This window comes from Callithrix jacchus, chromosome 2 (assembly GCF_049354715.1).
Source record: "Callithrix jacchus isolate 240 chromosome 2, calJac240_pri, whole genome shotgun sequence".
NCBI lineage: Eukaryota > Metazoa > Chordata > Mammalia > Primates > Cebidae > Callithrix > Callithrix jacchus.
The window spans coordinates 2,690,549-2,713,015 of NC_133503.1; the positions used below are offsets into that span (position 1 = coordinate 2,690,549).

The 22,467-nt window shown below is 47.3% G+C and overlaps 1 protein-coding gene across 7 annotated transcripts in view; it reads right to left on the bottom strand.

Annotated features, from left to right (window-relative positions):
* Positions 1-5,420: 5,420 nt before the first annotated feature.
* The window catches only part of NIPSNAP2 (nipsnap homolog 2), a 34,524-nt gene continuing 17,477 nt past the window's right edge, over positions 5,421-22,467 (bottom strand). For 2 of the 7 annotated variants that reach the window (XM_054252409.2, XM_054252407.2), the window contains 5 exons: positions 22,232-22,372; positions 21,164-21,195; positions 11,156-11,250; positions 8,535-8,618; positions 5,421-6,650 (listed from right to left, as the gene is read on the bottom strand). In XM_054252409.2, the coding sequence (XP_054108384.1) occupies positions 6,586-6,650; positions 8,535-8,618; positions 11,156-11,250; positions 21,164-21,195; positions 22,232-22,372 (417 nt within the window). In that variant the 3' untranslated portion in view covers positions 5,421-6,585. Of the gene's footprint in view, positions 6,651-8,534; positions 8,619-11,155; positions 11,251-13,511; positions 13,573-17,333; positions 17,669-18,068; positions 21,022-21,163; positions 21,196-22,231; positions 22,373-22,467 lie in introns of those variants that run through there. The other 5 variants (XM_054252408.2, XM_054252406.2, XR_013528207.1 and 2 more) reach the window with 4 other exon arrangements.

The following is a 22,467-nucleotide window of genomic DNA, read 5'->3' on the forward strand; positions in this document are numbered from 1 at the left end:
AATAATCAATTATTCGGCCACAGAAGCGAATCATATGAATCAAATCTCCTTCTGAATCAGTTTCCGAAGGAGAGACACGAAGTAGGTTTGGCAGCATTTAAATGAGCTCCCGAACAATGAGGCGTTGTTCCCCAACTGAATAGCTCTGGCCGCTCTCCCAGAAACTTTCTCGGTGTTGGCTCTTTTCAGTGGTGCCAAGCTCTGGGCAGGACCAGACATGCCAGTGCCTTGCAAAGGGCCTCAGCCGCTGCACCGCCTGGTGCACGTGGCAGGAGCAGGCCGTGGGGTGCGCGGGTGGCTGGAGCAGGCCGTGGGGTGGGCGGGTGGCTGGAGCAGGCCGTGGGGTGGGCGGGTGGCAGGAGCAGGCCGTGGGGTGCGCGGGTGGCAGGAGCAGGCCGTGGGGTGCGCGGGTGGGAGGAGCAGGCCGTGGGGTGCGCGGGTGCGAGGAGCAGGCCGTGGGGTGCGCGGGTGGGAGGAGCAGGCCGTGGGGTGCGCGGGTGGCAGGAGCAGGCCGTGGGGTGCGCGGGTGGGAGGAGCAGGCCGTGGGGTGCGCGGGTGGCAGGAGCAGGCCGTGGGGTGCGCGGGTGGGAGGACCGAGCCCCCAGTGGTTTTCACTGTCTGACCCTCACCGCTGCTACTGCCCCACAGGTTCATTCTTGCTCGGGACCCAGATAGAGCCGATTTCTCAAGACGGGAAGATTGCAATAGAGACAGAGCTTAATCCATGCAGAGCCGGCGGACAGGAGGCCAGAGCTTAATTCTTACATCAATCTCCCCAAAAATTCAGAGGCCAGACTTTTTCAAGGACGGTTTGGCAGGCCAGGGGATTTGCTTCTGGGTGGGGCCGCAGAACTGTCCATGGGGTGCTCTAGGGGTGGGGGGCGGGGGCAGGTAGGTCATTCAGTCCAGGTGAAAACACTGAGTGTCAGAAATGCAAAAACCTGGGCTGGTATGATGGCTCACACCTGAGATCCCAGCACTTTGGGAGGATGAGGCAGGCAGATCACCTGAGGTCAGGAGTTGGAGACCAGCCTGGCCAACATGGTGAAACCCCATCTCTACTAAAAATACAAAACAGCTGGGCGTGGTGGGGCACACCTGTAATCCCAGCTACTTGGGTGGCTGAGGCAAGAGAATTGCTTGAATCCAGGAGGCAGAGGCTGCAGTGACTGGAGATCGCACCATTACACTCCAGCCTGAGTGACAGAGTGAAACCCCGTCTCCAAAAAAAAAAGCAAAAGAAATGCAAAAACCCAAAAACACATCTCAAAAGGCCAATCTTAGGTTCTACAAGTGTGATGTTACCTGAATGAGTAACTGGAGGAGCTGCGGCGCTCTGGAACGGCGTTGATGGCTCCACCTGGGCAGAATTCGGGCTGCTTTCGTCCTCCTAGCCTCGTGGTCTCTCTTTAGCTTTATGAAGGCTGTTGAGTTTTGAGGAAGGCGTATCAGTTTGTTTGTTTTTTGGGGTTTTTTTTTTTTTTGAGACGAAGTCTCACTCTGTTGCCCAGGCCGGAGTGCAGTGGTGCAATCTCGGCTCACTGCAACCTCTCCCTCCCGGGTTCAAGAGTCTCCAGCCTCAGCCTCCCGACTAGCTGGGATTATAGGCATGCGACACCACGCCCGGCTAATTTTTTTTGTGTTTTTAGTAGAGACGAGGTTTCACCAAGTCGGTCAGGCTTATCTCAAACTCCCGACCTCATGATTTGCCCATCTCAGCCTCCCAAAGTTTTGAGATTACAGGCGTGAGCCAACGCGCCTGGCCACATGGCTATCATTTAGATGATAAACTCCCAGGTTAGCTTGGCCCGAGCCAGCTATGACTACCGGCAGTTTGAAGGCTGAAGGCAAGATGGGGTGGTTAAATTACATCTCACTTGCTAGAATTTTTGCAAAGGTGGTTTCATCTTGTGTGTGTGCATGTGTGCTTTGGAGGTTTTTCTTTGAGACAGGGTCTCGCTCTGTCACTCAGGCTGAAGTGCAGTGGCACAATCTCAGCTCACTGCAACCTCTAATTACTGGGTTCCAACTTTTCTGTTCTGGTCCATCTTTCATAAGCACGCAAAGGTGGTTTCAGAGCCCATCCACGGGGCTGTGGCCGAACACAAGGTGGACATGAACTTGGCTTAGAGGAATCTGACCCACTGAGAAATACTGATGCCCGCATGGAACCCTCTCTAGGAGGGGCTGGGCCCACAGCCTGCCCAGCTCTCAGCAAACCGCCCAAAAGCTGCCCAGACAATCCCTGCTTTGTTGGGTTGGAGGAGTGAGTTTGAAATGAAGCAAGAACTGCCCCAACCCCTTCCACATTTTTTGAATTCTGGACTCTGGAAATAGCTACAAAGAGTTCTCCAGGAGTCACCCATGTGCCTGCACTCGGATGGATACAGAAAGGCCTGGCTGATTGTCCGGGCGACGCCTTGTTCATTCCCATTATGAACACTGCTTTTGTCAACAGAAAGAGTAAGAACTGGGATAGTGAGGTCCCTTGGTGGCTCACGTCTCTAATCCCAGCATTCTGGGAAGCTGAGGTGGGCGGATCACCTGAGGTCGGGAGTTTGAGACCAGCCTGACCAACACGGAGAAATCCCGTCTCTACTAAAAATACCAAATTAGCTGGGCGTGGTAGCACACACCTGTAATCCCAGCTAATCGGGCGGCTGAGGCAGGAGAATTGCTTGAACCTGGGAGGTGGAGGTTGCGGTGAGCCGAGATTGCACTCCAGCCTGGGCAACAAGAGCGAAACTCCTCCGACTCAGAAAAAAAAAAAAAGAATTGGGATCATGAAGCCAAGAGCAGAATTTTATAAGGTTATTACGTTGAAATAATAAAACTCCTTTAAAGCTTTTATATGCTTTAAAAAGAAAAAGGCCTTATGGCCCCCGCCCATTCCATTTTCACCTGGTGTAACTGCTGCTTATTTTTACTTTTTTTTTTATGTAGAGACAGGGTGTCATTCTGTTGCCCAGGCAGGAGTGCCATGCCACCATCATAGGTCACTGCAGCCTGGCACTCCTGAGCTCAGGTGGTCCTCCTGCTTTGGCCTCCTGAATAAGTGAGACCACAGGTGCACACCACCACACCTGACTAATAATTTTTTTTCTGGAGATGGGGGTCTTGCTATGTTGTCCAGGCTGGTCTTGAACTCCTATTAATTCTTTTTTTTCTGGAGATGGGGGTCTTGCTATGTTGTCCAGGCTAGTCTTGAACTCCTGGTCTCAAACGATCCTCTGTTCTCAGCCTCCAAAAGTGTTGGAATTATAAATGTGAGCCACTGCGCCCAGACCTAACTGCTGGTTTAATATTCTTTCATTTCTCCTCTCTTGTACCAGAGACAAGTGTGTTTCCATAGGACCTAGAGAGGGCTGGGGCAGGATTATCCACCCCAAGTGAATACTTAATGCTGTGGTCACAAGGGCTGACATAGGGATACGATGTCGGAAATTTTACTCCCTGAGATGTGAGACCTGTTTTGCAAAATCTTCACGTGGTTTTCATCTGTTTTTATAATTTGTTTTTGTAGAGATGGGGGTCTCATTTTGTTGGGCTCAGGAACTCAAGATCAGCCTTACAATGTAGCAAGACTCATCTCTACAAAAAAACACAAAAATTAGATAGATGCTGTGGCTTATGCCTGGCATCCAAGCTGCTCAGGAGGCTGAGGCAGGAGGATGGCTGACATCCAGAAAGAAGAGGCTGCAGTGAGCTGTAATTACACCACTGCAGTCCAGCCTGGGCAACAAGCAAGACCGTATCTCCAAAGACAGACAAGCCCCAAACTGACATTCTCCATACTCTTTCTCTCCTTCCTTGTCTTCTCTCTCCCTCTCTCCTTTCGCTTCTTCCCACCCTTCTTCTTGTTGATTCCTGCTATTATTGAACAGCTATGACCCAGAAAGAAACTGAAAGTATAAATTTAATAAGAAATACATTTGTAGGCCAGGCGTGGTGGGCCCACATCTGTAATCCCAGCACTTTGGGAGGGCGAGGCGGGCAGATCACATGAGGCCTAGAGTTCAAGACCAGCCTGGCCAACATGGTGAAACCCCGTGTCTACTATAAACACAAACATTAGCCAGGCATGGTGGCGCATGTCTGTAATCCCAGCTACTCAGGAGGCTGAAGCAGAACTGCTTGGACCCAGGAAGCAGATGTTACAATAAGACGAGATCACGCCACTGCACTCCAGCCTAGGTGACAGAGTGAGACCCTGTCTAAAAAAAAAAAAGAAAAAAAAATTGGGCAGGCGCGGTGCCTCACACCTGTATCCCAGCACTTTGGGAGGCCAAGGCAGGCGGATCACAGAGACCAGCCTGGCCAACATGGTGAAACCCCGTCTCTACTAAAGTTACAAACATTAGCTGGGTGCGGTGGTGCACACCTGTAATCCCAGCTACTCAGGAGGCTGAGGCAGGAGAATTTCCTGAACCAGGGAGGTGGAGATTTCAGTGAGCTGAGATCACTCCATTGCACTCCAGCCTGGGCAACAGAGCAAGACTTTATTTCAAAAAAATAAAGGGCCGGGTGTGGTGGCTCAAGCCTGTAATCCCAGCACTTTGGGAGGCCGAGGCGGGTGGATCACGAGGTCAAGAGATCGAGACCATCCTGGTCAACAAGGTGAAACCCCATCTCTACTAAAAATATAAAAAATTAGCTGGGCATGGTGGTGCGTGCCTGTAATCCCAGCTACTCGGGAGGCTGAGGCTAATTTCTGTGTTTTTAGCAGAGACTGCATTCTGCCATGTTGGCTATGCTGGTCTCAAACTTCTGGCCTCAAGTGATCTGCCTGTCTCGGCCTCCCAAAGTGCTGGGATTACAGGTGTGAGCCACTGTGCCCGGCCTTCTTATTATCCTTATTTTTAAGACAGGGTCTAGCTCCGTTGCCCAAACTGTAGTGCTGTGGCGCAATCACAGCTCATTGTAGCCTCAACCTCCTGGGCTCGAGCAGTCCTCCTCCCTCAGCCTCCTGAGTAGCTGGGACTACAGGCGCCTGCTGCCATGCCCAGCTAATTTTTAAATTTTCTGTGGACACAGGGTTTCACTCATGTTGCCCAGGTTGGTCTCGAACTCCTGTGCTCGAGGGACCCTCTGGCCTCGGCCTCCCAAAGTGTTGGAACCACCAGTGTGAGCCACTGGGCCCAGCCACTAGGATCTTTCTAATGGCCTCCAACACTCAACGGATCCAGCCCTGTGACCTCTGAGCTGGCGTCCCAGCAGTCTCCCTGGTGTCTGCCATCCTCCGCACACACCAGGCATGACCTTGCCCAGGGCCTGGTAATTTATCCTAAGGAGGGATTTTCCCCAGAAGCCAGCTGACCTCAATCCTTTGTTACAAGCTCTTCTGCAAGGGTGACAGGACCCTTCACAGCACGTGTTTGTCATTCACAGCACAAATTTAATAAAAGAGTCCAAACATGTGATATGTGAAAATTAAGAGGATTTTATTGACTTTTCTATGTTCTTGGAGAAAATCATTCACATGTAAAAGTTTGACATTGGGTATGAGATTTGTTCACACTTTACATTCTTGATTGTGGGGCAGACGTAACTGTTCATTTCAGCAGCACTTTCACATGATAAGTCACAAGACTGGCACACTATACTGAAAACGGAATCAAACAGCTGGACAAAAAGTATGCGGCTTTATGCCAATTTGAATCTCAACATGCACCACCCCCCATCGATCTTGAAGTATCTGCTGTGAGCTTATTAAAATATTAAACAGAGAGTGTCTGAGGTCACAAATGACCATTTACAAAATAAAGCCTCTTTTCCTACTGCTACTTGTTTTGTTATAGAAAAATATCACAAATAAAAATTAGTGCTATTCAAGGTGTTCATTTCAAAATCACAGGTGACACACAAGTTTCAAGCCACTGTTTTTGTCTCTCACATAGAAACAGCACAGTTCATGACGTGAAAGTGATTTACGGACTGAATGTACCTTGCCCAGCTTGGGAAACCCACTGTCTACTGCGTGGACTGATTACAAATGAGTGAAGTAACACATTTCCAGTTACTGGGTATACTTTTAAGTTGCTCCTCCTCAGAGACTCAGAAAAACTGCTCGAGAAACGTGACAAAATTTGTATTTCTTCCTGATACAAGAAATTTGTCTAAAAATCTGTAATTAGAAAGCAGATTTTTTTTTTTTAGTAAAGAAATGGCTAACTTTTTTCTTCGTTGGAATCTTATTTTGGAGATGATTCAGATTTTGATCTGGACTTGCTCTGGAGGGTGGGAAGAGTGGCTGTTACAAGGTAGACTGGACGACACGGGGATGTTTCAGAGGCCGACAGGGCACTGCCGCATCAGTCCAACTGTAACTGTTGCCTTTCTTGTGATTACGTAAATTTTAAAGAAAAGAGGTCTCTCACAAGCTACAGACGGCAGCTTAAACCTCGGTGTTTCTTTTTTCACTTGATAAACAATTAAAATTAATTTATGACAAATACTTGTCCCGGACATGTATGCGGGCACACATAAACCTCGGTGTTTCTTTCTTCACTTGATAAACAATTAAAGTTAATTCATGACAAATACTTGTCCCGGACATGTATGCGGGCACACATCCACTCGACAGCTTTACTGGAGGGGCGAGGTCTTCAGTGGGATCATGATTCTGGATTCCATCTCCTGGATAAGTGGGACTGAAAACAGGATGAGGGTTACTGTGCTTGCTCTTTTCTAAACACAGTACGGTACATGACACCAACAGACAGATAGCTGAGAATGTTCACAGATGTGCTGCTTGAAAACAAGAGGATGTCAGAACATACAGGACTGATCTCAAGGGCAGAAATATACAAGCGAACGCTGTATCCGCTGGCATCCTACAAGATGCTATTAAAATTACAACATATCCTACCTGGAGATTTATTTATTTGTGGGAGGTGGGGAAAGTCCACACTGTGAGGAAAAACAGTGATTTCTCAAATGTTCTTTGGGTAAGCAGCAAAATCACATACGATTGTATAATTTTAACATGTAATTACATGTTATAGAATCTCTTGAACTGAAAGACAAGATAACACCTACTTTCTGGGACAAATTACTCTTATTTGCTTTCTTGGTAGTATATGGGCTGAAATACACTTTTTTTTTGAGATAAGAGTCTCGCTCTGTCGCCCAGGCTGGAATGCAGTGGTACAATCTCCACCTCCGAGGTTCAGGCTATTCTCCTGCTTCAGCCTCCGGAGTGGAGACAGGTTTCATCATGTTGGCTAGGCTCATCTTGAACTCCTGACCACAGATGATCTGCCCATCTCGGCCTGCCAAAGTGCTGGGATTACAGGCATGAGCCACTGCACCAGCCTGAAATATACTCGCCACGCCTCGTGGCTGGGACTGATTACTGACATCACTGGGTTACATTCAGCCCAACTGTTTTCTTACAAAAATCAAGCAAACAGCGTCTTATAATATGTATATATTTATGCATGTGCACATGCGTGTCTATGTACCTATGTATACATACTGTACATACTGGAAGTTTAATTTATGTAATTTTAAAATCACTCTTTAATTCATGTATTAAGTTATGGTTTGGGGTACTAACAACTTTGATGGAAAAGGAAAGCTTAGAAAAAAATTGCATTTGTGTAATAAGTTTTCAGAATACAGAAATCTACAAAAAAAGGTACTTACGTAATATTTACAACATCCCAGGGTCTAAAAACTGTACCAGACAACATACACATTTGAAAGAATGAGCGGTGGCTCACGCCTGTAATCCCAGCACTCTTTGAGGCCGAGGCGGGTGGATCACAAGGTCAGGAGTTTGAGACCAGCCTGGCCAATATGGTGAAATTCCGGCTCTACTAAAAATACAAAAATTAGCCGGGTACAGTGGCAGGCGCCTGTAGTCCCAGCTACTCGGGAGGCTGAGGCAGGAGAGTTGCTTGAACTCGGGAGGCAGAGGTTGCAGTGAGCGCAGGTTGTGCCACTGCACTCCAGCCTGGGTGACAGAGTAAGACTCTATCTCCCCTACCCCGTCAAAAAAGGAAAAGAAAAAGCGAGTTCTGTCTCAAAAAGCTAAAAAGAAAAAAAAAGAATATTCTGCTGTGTTGAAGAAAAGTCTTGTAAGTATCAGGGAAAAACTTACTGTCTTCCGTCCCCACAACCTGATGATTCCCTACCCTAGCAACATACTATTAGAAAAGCCACCCAGGCTGGGCACGGTGGCTCACACTGTAATCCCGGCACTTTGGGAGGCTTAGGCGGGCAGATCACGAAGTCAGGAGTTTGAGACCAGCCTGACCAACATGGTGAAACCCCATTTCTACTAAAAATACAAAAATCAGCCGGGTGTGGTGGCACATGCCTGTAATTCTAGCTACTCAGAAGGCTGAGGCAGGAGAATCGCTTGAACACAGGAGGTGGAGCTGAGGTCGCACCACTGCACTCCAGCCTGGGTGACAGAGCAAGACTCTATCCCCCACCCCCTGGAAAAAGCCACCTATCAGTGTCAGTGTGAAAGAACATGACTGAAACAGTAAGGCAAAGGTAACGTCCGGTGGCCATTAGCAGATTACCTGTGTAATACACCAATTCCTCCCAGCCGTGTTTGTGCCACGCTGCATTCCGTATGTCTTCCCTGGTCTGAAGATCCCTGTAGGCTTAAAAATAACCACAGAGAAGTAAGACTTAAAACATACACCCCGCATTCCGCCTGTACATCCGTTAAGGTCTTGCTTGACCTGGGAATCTAGTTTTCTCAGGGACCACTTCAGGTGTGTACTACTGAGTTGGGAAAACTGTGGGCTGGTTATTCTGAGCAAAATTACATTAGGCCATGTGGGAAAAGCAAAATTTCAGTCTTTTTTTTTTTTTGAGACAGGGTCACTCTGTCACCTAGGCTGGAGTGCAGTGGCATGATGCCAGCTCACTGCAACCTTGACCTTCCAGGCTCAAGTGACCCTCCCACCTCAGCCTCCCCAACAGCTGGGACTACAGGCATGTGCCACCACATTGGCTAATATTTGTCTTTTTTGGTGCCCAGGCAGGTGTCCAACTCCTGGGCTCAAGTCATCCGACTGCCTGGGCCTCCCAAAGTGCTGGGATTACAGGTCTGGGCCACCACGCCTCACCCATTCTTTTTTTAAGTTAAAAAAATTATTTATTTATTTGTTTGTTCGAGATGGGGTCTCACTATGTTGCTCAGACTGGTCTCAAACTCGTGGACCCAAGTGATCCTCCTGACTCAGCCTCCCAAACTGCTGGGATTTGAGGTGTGAGCCACCACATCTGCCCACGATTCCCTCTAAAGCTTTACAATCTAGTGAATCCAAGATACGCCTTTATAAACCAAGTGAACTTCTCTAACAACACGTCAAATCCATGACCAGAAACTCAGAGCACAGATAAGCAATGTCAGATTCAATTCTACTCAACATTTATCCTGCACGACACTGATCTTGGCAGGGGCTGTGTTCCATGCGGTGATGCCCCGGGATATGAGGCAGGCAAGGTCAGCTGTGGAGAGTGCTGGGGCCCATGCAAGGACATGGTGCACAGGGGAGCATGGCAGGGAACGAGAGCTTCTGGAAATGTGCGTGCTGACCAGGTGGGTGTTGAAGTTGAGAAGGAATCACTGATGTAGGAACGCAAAGAAAGATGCCTCAGGTGAAGGCGGATCCCCTGAGTCATGGTACAATTCACAGGTATCTCATCCAGATGCCTTGGTTCGGTGGTTTTTTTTTTTTTTTTGAGATGGAGTCTCCCTCTGTTGCCCAGGCTGGAGTGCAGTGGTGCGATCTCGGCTCAATGCAACCTCCGCCTCCTGGGTTTAAGCGATTCTCCTGCCTCAGCCTACTGAATAGTTGGGACTACAGGTGCATGCCACCACACTGGGCTAATTGTTTTGTATATTTTTTGAGTGGAGACAGCGTTTCACCATAATTAGCCAGGATGATCTCAGTCTCCTGACCTCGAGATCCGCCCGCCTGGGCCTCCCAAAGTGCTGGGATTACAGGTGTGAGCCACAGCGCCTGGCCTAAATTTTTGTATTTTTAGTAGAGATGAGGTTTCACTATGCTGGCCAGGCTGGTCTCTAATTCCTGACCTCAGGTGATCCATCCACCTCGGCCTCCCAAAGTGGTGGGATTACATGTGTGAGCCACTGTGCCCAGCCAATATCTTAATTATATATATATGTATTCTGAGACAGGGTCATGCTCTATTGCCCAGGCTGGAGTGGCACAGTCATAGCTCACCGCAGCCTTGAACTCCTGGCCTCAAGCAATCCTCCTCTTCAGCTTGCTGTCGCTCTGTAAAGCCTGAGTCCTCCCCACAGGGCAAAGACAAGGGGTCTGCCCTGTGTTCCCCACAGCCTCTGTGAGAGCTCCGCCATTCACATTCTGGTGCCTGCCTGTTTGCAATTCCAGGCTCCCGCATCTGGGAGGCCCTCTCTGGGCAGCTACAGGTGCTGATGTGAATGGAGCATGCACCTGGCTTGACCTCTGCCCGACAGCCAAAGGGATGGAAGCTTCCTCTATCCAATCCGGCCCATGTAGCACCTGCCCTTATTAAGAGACAGGGATGCCTGGGAGGGTTGCCTAGTACACAAGCTACAACAGTAATGACAGATCCACTCAGGGCTCCGGGGGCTCAGGAGGAGTGATGAGGTTCACTGGCAGGGGAGGGTGACATCTGGGGCAGGCCTGGAAATACACCAAAGACCGTACCGAACAAAAGTGGGTGGGGATGGAAAAGGTGAGGGGTCTGTGTCCTAAGACAGTGGAACCCCGTTACAAAAGCAGGCAGTGAGAGTGTGCAGGGATCTGCCGTTCTGGGTAAAATGCAGGCCTATCTCTGCTGAGGTAGTAGCAAGTCAGTCTGCAGAGAAAGGCTGGGCCCGGTCTGCGGAAGGCACTCGGACTTCCCCGGCCTCCTTCTCCCATGGCTGATTCACCCTTCACCCTGATTCCTTTCACCATCATCCCCAGTCATTTTCAGCTCACTCACGCCATGTGTCTGTGGACTTTCACTGTGGCCTTGCTAGCTCCAGACAACCTCACACGTACTGTCCCTCTGCGACGTCTGGGTTTGCCGCAGGGGTTAAGGTTACTGACTCCAGACGTGCTCTACTGTCCAGTACAACTTAGTAATGAACTCTTAAATCCGAGCAGCTTGAAAAGAAAGAAAAAACAGATACCCCAAAGATGGTGGACCATGTACAGCTGCCCAATCTGAGAGAAGAATCCTCCCACAGCTTCGTTACCATCCTGTCTGAAGCGGATCGCGCGAGCCCTAGAAGAGGGAGGCCATGTTTAAGACAATAGCGAGAAACAGTAGACTCAGGGCAGGCTACTCAAAACGAGGACTAATTGTTTATCAAATTGTTACCAAGTTATCTCATGCAAATAAGTTACTTTATTATTTTTGAGATGGAGTCTCATTCTGTCACCCAGGCTGGAGTGGATCAGCACAATCTTAGGTCACTGCAGCCTTCACCTCCTGGGTTCAAACAATTCTCTTGCCTCAGCCTCCTAGAAACTGGGATTACAGCTGCCCGCCACTGGGCCTGGCTTTTCTTTCTGGGGCGGGGGGATGGAGTTTCACTCTTGTTTCCCAGGCTGGAGTGCAGTGCCACGATTTCAGCTCACTGCAACCTCCATCTCCTGGGTTCAAGCTATCCTTATGCCTCAGGCCAGGCTCATCTCAATCTGCCCCACTGCAGCCTCCCAAAGTGCCAGGATTATAGGCATGAGCCACCAGACCAGACTACAGCCCTTTACATTTTTTTTAAGATGGGGTCTTGCTCTGTTGCCCAGGCTGTAGTGCAGTGGCGGGATCTTGGCTCACTGCAACCTCTGCCTCCCAGGTTCTAGCGATTCTCCTGCCTCAGCCTCCTGGGTAGCTGAGATTACAGGTTTGCACCACCATGCCTGGCTAATTTCTGTATTTTTAGTAGAGACAGGGTTTCACCACATTTGGCCAGGCTGGTCTTGTACTCCTGACCTCAACTGATCTGTCCACCTCGGCCTGTCTAAGTGCTGGGATAACAAGCGTGAGCTGCTGTGCCCAGTTCAGAGCCATTTAATGGAAACACCTTTCACACTTGCATCAGATACTTAAAATACATATATATTTAGCCAGGCGCACTGGCTCATGCCTGTAATCCCAGCACTTTGGGAGGCCAAGGCGGGTGGATCACTTGAGGTCAGGGGTTCGAAACCAGCCTGTCCAGCATGGCGAAACCCCATCTCTACTAAAAATACGAAAACAGCTGGGCATGGTGGTGGGCACCTGTAATCCCAGCTACTTGGGAGGCTGAGGTAGGAGAATCGCTTGAACCTGGGAGGCAGAGGTTGTAGTGAGCCAAGATCGTGCCACTGCACTCCAGCCTGGGCAATAAGAGCAAAACTCCATCTCAAAAAAAAATATGTATATGTGTGTGTGTGTGTATATAGTGATGCATCTAAATTCCTAAAAATGCTTTTAAATGTACCTATTTTTTCAAAAGCAGTTTTTTAGATCAAATGTGAAAAGGAGGGTGTGAAATCACGTAGGGAGGTCACCGGAAGATGCTCAGTTAAGCTCTAGCAGATTACACCCCACGTGGTACCCAGTCAGTCCATACCACTCTGCCCAGGCTCTGGTCTGAAGTCTCAGTCACATCAGGGTCCCACAGTTGACAAGACTTGGGAAGACAGATTCACTCTAATTCACTCAAAAGAGCCGGCAGCATATAAACAAGGATAGCGACCCACTAACACTGACGGTGAAAGGCGCCGCTCTCAAGGCACGAGACGCGTGAGTTGGCTCGGCCGAGCATTCTCTTCCCGGAGGCAAACCTCGTATGTGCTGAATGATGACATCTCAAAAGGGGGAACACTGATTTCCTGTGAGTGATGAAGTCACTTGTCTTTCTACAGGCAGGGTCTCACCACATTTGGCCAGGCTGGTCTTGTACTCATATGTTCTGAATGTCACCCAGCCTGAAGTACAGTGGCATCTCAGCTGACTGCAGCCTGGAACGCTTGGGCTTCAGGGAGCCTCCTGCGTTGGCCTCCTGAGTAGGTGGAACTATAGCCCTGGGCCACTAAGCACAGCCAATTCTTTTTTTTCTTTTTCTTTTTTTAGAGACAGGTCCTTGCTGTGTTGCCCCGGCTGGTCTTGAACTCCTGGGCTCAAGCGATCCAGTCTCCTTAAAATCACTCCACACCTCCGCTCTAATCCACCATGGGCTGAATGCCACAATGGGGACCTCACCCAAGCACTCTGGTTCCTTTCGGGTAAAAAAGGGACTTCTTGCTACTGTCCCCATAGATTTTTATCCACAAATAAGATGACATCTTTAATCTTAACATTGAGAATTAAGTGATCAGTATCTTCACAGAAATTACAAATCTGATTATTGAAATTAAGCAAATCACTTCAACGTGCATTCTAACTCTATTCAGAAGAACAAAACCTGCCTTTCATTAATAGTGATAAATATTCCAGATTATTCATTTCATTCTGAATTTTTGTAACTTAGTTGTGGTAGGCAAAGAAAACATACTTGCCTTAGCCTGGTAACAATCAGAAGCCTGTACAGACGAGACGGTCACCATCTTAAATAGTTACCTATGTGCCAAAATATAAATTGAATGCTGAACTGGCTTTATAAATAACTTTTTTTTTTTTTTTTGAGACAGACTTTCGCTCCTGTTGCTGGAACTGGAGTGCAGTGGTGCAATCTCGGCTCACTGCAACCTCCGCCTCCCGGGTTCCAGCAATTCTCCTGCCTCAGCCTCCCGAGTAGCTGGGACTACAGGCATGCACCACCATGCCCAGCTAATTCTGTATTTTTAGTAGAGACGGGGTTTCTCCATGTTGGTCAGGCTGGTCTTGAACTCCCGACCTCAGGTGATCTGCCCGCCTTGGCCACCCAAAGTGCTGGTATTACAGGTGTGAGCCACCGGACCCAGAGAAACAATTTTAAAAGTAACTGAATAACCTAAGTATGTCCCTGTGGATTCCACGAGGACCGGGTCTTATCAGCAATGTGCAAAAACTGAACCAGCGAGTGATCCTATTCTGTCAACAGCTCGATGAGTAACACCAGCAGTCCAAAAACAAAAGCACAAAAACTGTATACAATAGTTGCATATAATCAAATATGTATTTCTTAGTTTTCAAATAAGAAATTCCAACTTGTATTATTTAGCCTTTGATGATCTAAGGAGGAAAGATTCATTAGAAATAAAGATGACAGAACTATTTGTTGGAGGTAGAAGGGATCTCAGGAATTATTTCATACACAGCAGGAAATTTCATAACCAAAACAAGAGAAAAACAGGGGCACAGTGGCTCATGCCTGTAATCCTGGCACTCCGGGAGGCTAGGGCAGGCAGGTCACTTGAAGTAGGAGTTCAAGAACAGCCTGGCCAACATGGCAAAATCCTGTCTCTACTAAAAATACAAAAAATTAGCCAGGTGTGGTGGTACATGCCTGTAATCCCAATTACTTGGGGAGCTGAGGCAGGTAAATTGCTTGAACCCAGGAGGGAGAGGCTGCAGTGAGCCAAGATCACGGCAGTGCACTCCAGCCTGCGTGACAGAGCGAAACTCCATCTCAAAAAAAAAAAAAAAAATGGCTGGGCGCGGTGGCTCACACCTGTAATCCCAGCACTTTGGGAGGCCAAGGTGGGTGGATCACAAGGTCAAGAGATCGAGACCATCCTGGTCAACATGGTGAAACTCTGTCTCTACCTAAAATACAAAAAATTAGCTGGGCGTGGTGGCACATGCCTGTAATCCCAGCTACTCAGGAGGCTGAGGCAGGAGAACTGCCCGAACCCAGGAGGCGGAGGTTGCGGTGAGCCGAGATCATGCCATTGCACTCCAGCCTGGGTAACAAGAACAAAACTCCATTCTCAAAAAAAAAAAAAAAAAAAAAAAAGATATAAGTTGAAAATGAGCAAAAGGCATAAGGATACAAGTTCTCATTTAAAGGTAAAGAAGCCAAGAGTAGCCATGCGCAGTGGTTCACGCCTGTAATCCCAGCACTTTGGGAGGCCAAGGTGGGGGGATCACAATAATGTCTGGAGTTTGAGACCAGCCTGATCAACATGGTGAAACCTGTCTCTACTACAAACACAAAACTTAGCTGGGCATGACGGTGGGCGCCTGCAATCCCAGCTACCTGAGGGGCCGAGGCAGGAGAACTGCTTGAACCTGAAAGGTGGAGGCTGCAGTGAGCGGAGATCATGCCACTGCACTCCAGCCTGGGCAAGAGAGTGAGAGCCTGTCTCAAAAAGAAAAAGGAAGCCATGTCAAGTAACTCACACCCAGGGCTTTTTCTCAGCACCACGTGGCCTCCCTCTTCCTGGGATATGTTATGAAATGCCTGTAGGAAGCAGAAATAGTACTTTTCCAAAGAGAGGTAGGTTAACGTAACTACTTCGAAGGAACACAGAGCACCCCCCAACAAAAGAAAAACAAAACTGAGGTACAGAAATGTCGTTTCAAAGAAAAAAATGCGCAAAATCTTTTGTTGAATCAGATATACATGTATGCTTACTTCAGATTCTTTTAGGAAACTAGCCCACTGTTTCAAAATTAATATATATATTTGAGATGGAGTCTCACTGTCACGCAGGCTGGAATGCAGTGACGCCATCTCGGCTCACTGCAGCCTCGTTGCTGGGACTACGGGTGTGGCCACCACGCCCAGCTAATTGTGTGTGTGTGTGTGTATCCTTAGTAGAGATGGGGTTGTACCATGTTGGCCAGTCTGGTCTCAAACTCCTGACCACAAGTGATCTGTCGGCCTCGGCCTCCCAAAGTGCTGAGATTACAGGCGTGAGCCACCAGGCCCGGCCAATAGTTTCAGCCTCCTAAGAAATCTCATAATGAAGTATGGTGGCTGCTAAAAAGAAAACACCAACAATCGCACCCTCACAGAGCCCTACACGTCACCAGTGCTTTTCTTTCCATTCCCTGTCCCAGGCGCTGACTTCAGCTAACCAACGGCCAATAGTTTATTGCTGCATCCCTCTTAATCACTGAGGCTTTTTTTTTGAGACAGGTCTTGCTCTGTTGCCCAGGCTGGAGTGTAGTGGCATGATCATGGCTCACTGCAGCCTCAACTTCCTGGGCTTAGGTGATCTTCCTGTTCAGCCTTCAGAGTAGCTGTGACTACAGGCATGCGCCACTGCACCTGGCTAATTTTGCATTTTTTGTAGCGATGAGATTTCACTATGTTGCCAAGGCTGGTCTTGACCTCCTGGGCTTAAGGGACCTTCCCACGTTGGCTGCCCAGTATTGAGATTTAAGGTGTAAGCCATGGCACCCAGCCTACTGAGGATTCATGTCTTCTCTGCTTCCCTCTTAACAGTCAGGATATCCCCAAGCAGTGTTATATCATAATGGTGAATGCTGGCATTTTGTTACAATTCTATCAGTGTGCTTCTTGTGTTTCACCGTTCAGTTTAAGGTCGCTGCTGGCAGGACAAGAACAGCTTTATGATTTAAATCCGGGCTGGTAAACTGGCCCCCTGGCTAACCCGCACCATCTGTTGATGGGCACTTGGGTTCTTTCTACTTGTTGGCTATTATAAAACATGCTGCTAGGAGCACTTACGGTTTATACGGATGTCTGCTTTCTAACCTGCACGATTTAGCCTTTGATGACTGAAGAAGTGGAGATTTTCACTTGCACACCTAAGTGTCCACGTGGATGGTATCTTTTGGATAGACACCCAGGAGTGGAATTGCTGAGTCATGTGTACTGTTTGTTTCTTTGAGATGGAGTCCTGCTGTTGCCCAGGCTGGAGTGCAGAGGTGCGATCTCCGCTCACTGCAACCTCCACCTCCTGGGTTCAAGTGATTCTCGTGCCTCAGACTCCTGGGTAGCTACGATTGCAGGTGCCTACTCCCACGCCTGGCTAAGTTTTTGATATACATACTTTTTAGTACAGACAGGGTCTTGCCACGTTGGCCTGGCTGGTCTCAAATTCCTGACCTCAGGTGATCTGCCGCCCTCAGCCTCCCAAAGTGTCGGGATTGCAGGCATGAGCCACTGCACCTGGCCCACATGTAACGTCATGTTTACTACTGTGAGGGACTACTAGACTGTTTCCCAAACTGGCTGCACCATCTTACATTCCCATGGGCAATACAGGAAGGGTCCACTTCCTCCTCACCTCACCAACACGTTATTACCCATCTCTTTTTAGTCACAGCCCTCCCAGGCCAGGAACTGATAGCTCACTGCAGTTTCACTTTGCATTTCCATGACTAAGGATGCTGGGTCCCTTTTCAGAAGCTTATGAGGCATTCATGCATTTTCTTTGGTGAAATGCCTATTCAAATCCTTTGCTGATTAAAAAGAAGTTTTACAATTTATTTTATTAATTATTTAATTTTTAAAATTTTATTTAATTTTAATTTACAATTATTTTTGTTTTGAGACAGGGCCTGTATAGCCCAGGTTGGAGTGCAGTGGCACGATCTCAGCTCACTGCAACCTCTGCCTTCCAGGTTCAAGTAGTTCTTGTGCCTCAGACTCCCGAGTAGCCAAGATACAGGCATGTGCCACCATACCTGGTTAACTTTTTTTTTTTGAGATGGAGTCTCGCTCTGTTGCCCAGGCTGGAGTGCAGTGGCACGATCTTGGGTCACAGCAACCTCTGCCTCCCGGATTGAAGCAATTCTCCTGCCTCAGTCTCCCGAGCAGCTGAGACCAAAGGCACCTGTCACCATACTCAGCTAATGTTTGTATTTTTAGTAGAGACATAGTTTCACCATGTTAGCCAGGATGGTCTGGATCTCTTGACCTTATAATCGGCCCGCCTTGGCCTCCCAAAGTGCTGGGAGTACAGGCACGAGCCACCGTGCCTGGCCTAAAAATTTTTTAAACGTATTTTTTATTTTGGTAAAAAACACCTAAAATTAAAGTTACCATCTTACCCATTTCTATGTTTACAGTTCAGTAATGTCAAGTATATTTACACTGTTGTGCCACAGATCTCCAAAACATTTTCATTTTGTAAAACTGAAACTCTAAACTCATTAAATTCAAATTCTGTATTCTCTGCTCTGCCTAGCCCCTGGTGACCATTTTTCCACTTTGTTTTTCTTTTCTTTTTTTTAAGACAGTCTCTCCCTCACTAGGCTGGAGCGCAGCGGTACAATCTCGGCTGACTGCAACCTCCGCTTCCTGGGTTCAAGTGATTCTCCTGCCTCAGCCTCCTGAGTAGCTGGGATTACGGGCATGCGCCACCACGCCCGGTTAATTTTGCATGTTTAGTAGAGATGGGATTTCTCCATGTTGGTCAGGCTGGTCTCAAACTCCCGAGCTCAGGTGATCCACCCACCTTAGCCTTCCAAAGTGCTGGGATTACTGGTGTGCCCCACAGCACCCAGCCCATAATTCCTTTATCCATGTATCTATTGATGGATATGCGGGTTGCTTCTACCTCTCGGCTACCACAAATAAAGCTATGACAAACATGGGTATGCAAGTATCTTTGAGATGTGCTTTGAATTCTTTTGGATATATACCCAGAAGTGGAACTGATAAAGCACACTGAATTCCATTTTCTTTTTTTTTTTTTTTTTTGGAGACGGAGTTTTGCTCTTGTTGCCCAGGCTGGAGTGCAACGGCGTGATCTCGGCTCACCGCAACCTCCGCCTCCTGGGTTCAGGCAGTTCTCCTACCTCAGCCTCCTGAGTAGCTGGGATTACAGGTGCGCACCACCATGCCCAGCTAATTTTTGTATTTTTAGTAGAGACGGGGTTTCACCATGTTGACCAGGATGGTCTCGATCTCTTGACCTCGTGATCCACCCGCCTCAGCCTCCCAAAGTGCTGGGATTACAGGCGTAAGCCACCGCGCCCGGCCAGTATTCCATTTTCAATGTATGTATGTATCTACTTATTTTCTGAGACAGTTTCGCTCGTTACCCAGGCTGAAGTGCAGTAGTGTGATCATGGCTCACTGCAACCTCTGCCTCCCAGGTTCAAGTGATTCTCCTGCCTCAGCCTCCCAAGTAAGTGGGATTACGGGCATGCACCACCACGCCCAGTTAATTTTGCATGTTTAGTAGAGACGGGATTTCTCCATGTTGGTCAGGCTGGTCTCAAACTCTTGATCTCAGGTGATCAACCCATCTTGGACTCCCAAAGTGCTGGGATTACCACCATACCCAGCCTATTTATAAATAAAAATTAATACATGAATAGGCTGGGTGTGAGCCATACCCAGCCTATTTATGTATTAATTTATTTATTTTGTGAGACAAGGTCTCACTCTATCCCGCAGGTGGGAGTACAGTGGCATGATCATGGATCACTGTAGTCTCCATCTCCCCAGGCTCCAGCCATCCTTCCACCTGAGCCTCCTGAGCAGTTGAGACTACAGGCACATGCCACCACCAAGCCTGGCTAGTTTTGTTTTGTTTTGTAGAGACAGGGTTTTGCCATGTTGCCCAGGCTGGTCACCAACTTCCAGGATCAAGGAATCCTCCCGCCTTGGCCTCCTAAAATCCTGGGATTACAGGTATGAGCTACCATGCCTGGCTGCTATCATAAAGTTCTTTACCCATTTTTTAATTATCTGTATTCTTATTATTGAGTTGTAAGAACTGTGGATATTCTGAATTCAGTTTGCTTATCAGATATACGATTTGCAAATATTTTATTCCAGTATAAATTGTCTTTTTAATTAAAAAACATTTTTTTAGTATCACTGAGAGTAAGGTATTATCTTTGGTTTCAAGACAGTCTTGCTGTCACCCAGGCTGTAGTGCAATGGGGTGATCTTGGCTCACTACAAACTGTCTCTCAGGTTCAAGTGATTCTCCTGCCTCAGCCTCCTCAGGAGCTGCAACTACAGAAACAGCACCCCAACAGGCTAATTTTTGTATTTCTAGTAGAGACAGGGTTTCACTATGTTGTCCAGGCTGGTCTCAAACGCCTGACCTCAGGCGATCTTCTCACCTTGGCCTCCCAAAGTGCTGGGATTACAGGCGCGAGCCACCGTGCCCAGACTATTTTTATTTATTATTTTTGAGACAGAGTCTCACACTGTCGCCCAGGCTGTAGTGCAGTGGCGCGATCTCGGCTCACTGCAATCTCTGCCTCCTGGATTCAGGCAATTCTCCTGCCTCAGCCTCCCGAGTAGCTGGGACTACAGGCATGCACCAACATGCCCAGCTAATTTTTTTTATATTTTTAGTAGAGATAGGGTTTCACCATGTTGGCCAGGATGGTATCAATCTCCTGACCTTGTGATCCGCCTGCCTTGGCCTCCCAAAGTGCTGGGATTACAGGTGTGAGCCACTGCACCCAGCCAGCTATTTTTATTTTTGAGACAGTGTCTCACTCTGTTGCCCAGGCTGGAATGTAGGGGTGTGATCTTGGCTCACTGCAACCTCTGTCTTCTGGGCTTAAGCAATTCTCCAACTCAGCTTCCCAAAATAGCTGGGACCTCAGGCATGTGCCATCACAGCTCACTAGTTTAATTAATTTATTTATTTTGGTAGAGATAGGGGTCTTGCTATGTTGCTCTGACTGGTCTTGAACTCCTGGGCTCAAGTGATTCCCCTGCCTTGGCCTCTCAAAGCGCTGGGACTATAGGCATGAGCCACACTGCACCTGGCCAGTCTTTTGCATTTCTAAAGCCTGCTGGGACTGATAGGAATTCTGTTGAATCAACAGATCAACTTGTGGAAAAATTGGTATTTTTTCTATTCAAACTAGCAGGAAAAAAAAGGAACTATGATTGATGTGCTCTGTATATGTGACAACAGTAATGTTTCAGAAAAGACGATATCCAAGAAGTATGTAAACCAACCTTCTGCAATACTGGTGTTTCCTTTTAAAAAAAAAAGGTGCTTATCTTTTAAAAACACATACAGTACTGAACTATTTATGGAAACAGAATGTTGTCTGGGATTTAATTCCAAACAATCTGGGTTGAAGGAGTGAAACCTCAGCGAGATTGGCCACGTGTTAACTACTGAAGCAAAGTGACGGATGTGGCCGCGGTGCCCCATTCTTCTCTCTAGTTTTGTATGTCTGAAAAATCTCATAAGAACATCAAACAAAACATTAGTCTAGTGTCAAGCCGTGGTACTATCCTTAGATTTTTTGTCCCTAGAATTAACACTATGGCTTAAACTAATTTATCAACAAGACGTAAAAACTCACCATTCAGTAATATACTCACCAGTAATTGCCCCATTCGATCATGGTTCCTGGCTGAAAACAGATTTAGATTTGGTTTGTTAGTTCTTCTGTGAAAAAAATACAGAAAAAGCAAACAGCAGTATAAAAAAACATTAAGTGACAAAACTAACTTTAAAAAAACCTCTTTTTTTTTTGAAGACGAAGTCTCGCTCTGTTGCCCAGGCTGGAGGGCAGTGGCTCAATCTCAGCTACTGCAACCTCGGCCTCTTGAGTTCAACTGATTCTCCTGCCTCAGCCTCCCGAGTAGCTGGTATTACAGGTGGCTGCCACCACGTCCGGCTAAGTTTTTGTATTTTTAGTAGAGACAGAGTTTCACCATGCTGGCCAGGCTAGTCTCAAACTCCTGGCCTCAAGTGATCCACCCATCTTGGCCTCCCAAAGTGCTGGGATTATAGGAGTGAGCCATTGCACCCAGCCAAAACTTAATTTTTAAAATTTAACAGAGACAGGGTCTCACTATGTTGTTCAGGCTGGTAAACTTCCAGGCTCAAGGCATCCTTCAACCGTGGCCTCCCAAAGTGTTGGGATTACAGGCGTTAGCCACTGCACTTGGCCTGTATTCCTTTTAATGCTGCTACATGGGGCTTTCTTTCGAGTCCTCAGTAGGAAAATGTCTAGAAAGTGTTATAAAAATTACTGCCCTTTATTCTGATCACGTTCTATAATTGTTCAACAGTTACAATATTTATTAGCTGCTCTCGTTTAACCACAATAGATGGTACATATTCTACTTCATCCTGCACTTTAGGTCTTTCTTCTTAAAAACAGAAATGCTGTTTGGAAAAATATCAAATAATAAGCATTATGTGTAAGGCCATAAAACGCAAAAGAGCTTAGCCTGGTGACAGTGTGAGACCGTCTTAAAATATACATGTATATTTTTATGTATATATGTGTGTGTGTGTGCGTATATATATATATATATATATAATGCTAAACACTAAACACACATCACAGAATGTACACACAAGTTCTGTTGTCAGCCTTACAAAGTGCTTGTGCTTATTCACAGAACAGCAAAAGGAAGAACTCAAATTTCTGTACTTACTCGGAGTTGGTAAGACCTGAGTTCATATATATTAGGTCCTGATCGTGGGACAGGCTCATTCCAGAAACTGAATTCCAGTAGGAGCTGATTCTTCCTAGAGAGAAGCATGTCACTTCTTGCCTTACGGAATTCCAAAAAGTCCTTTGAGTAAAAAAAAAAATGTGCTCATGAAATCTTCTAATACTTACATACAAGCCCATTTTGGTAACATTTATGTTCCTACAGAATACCATAAG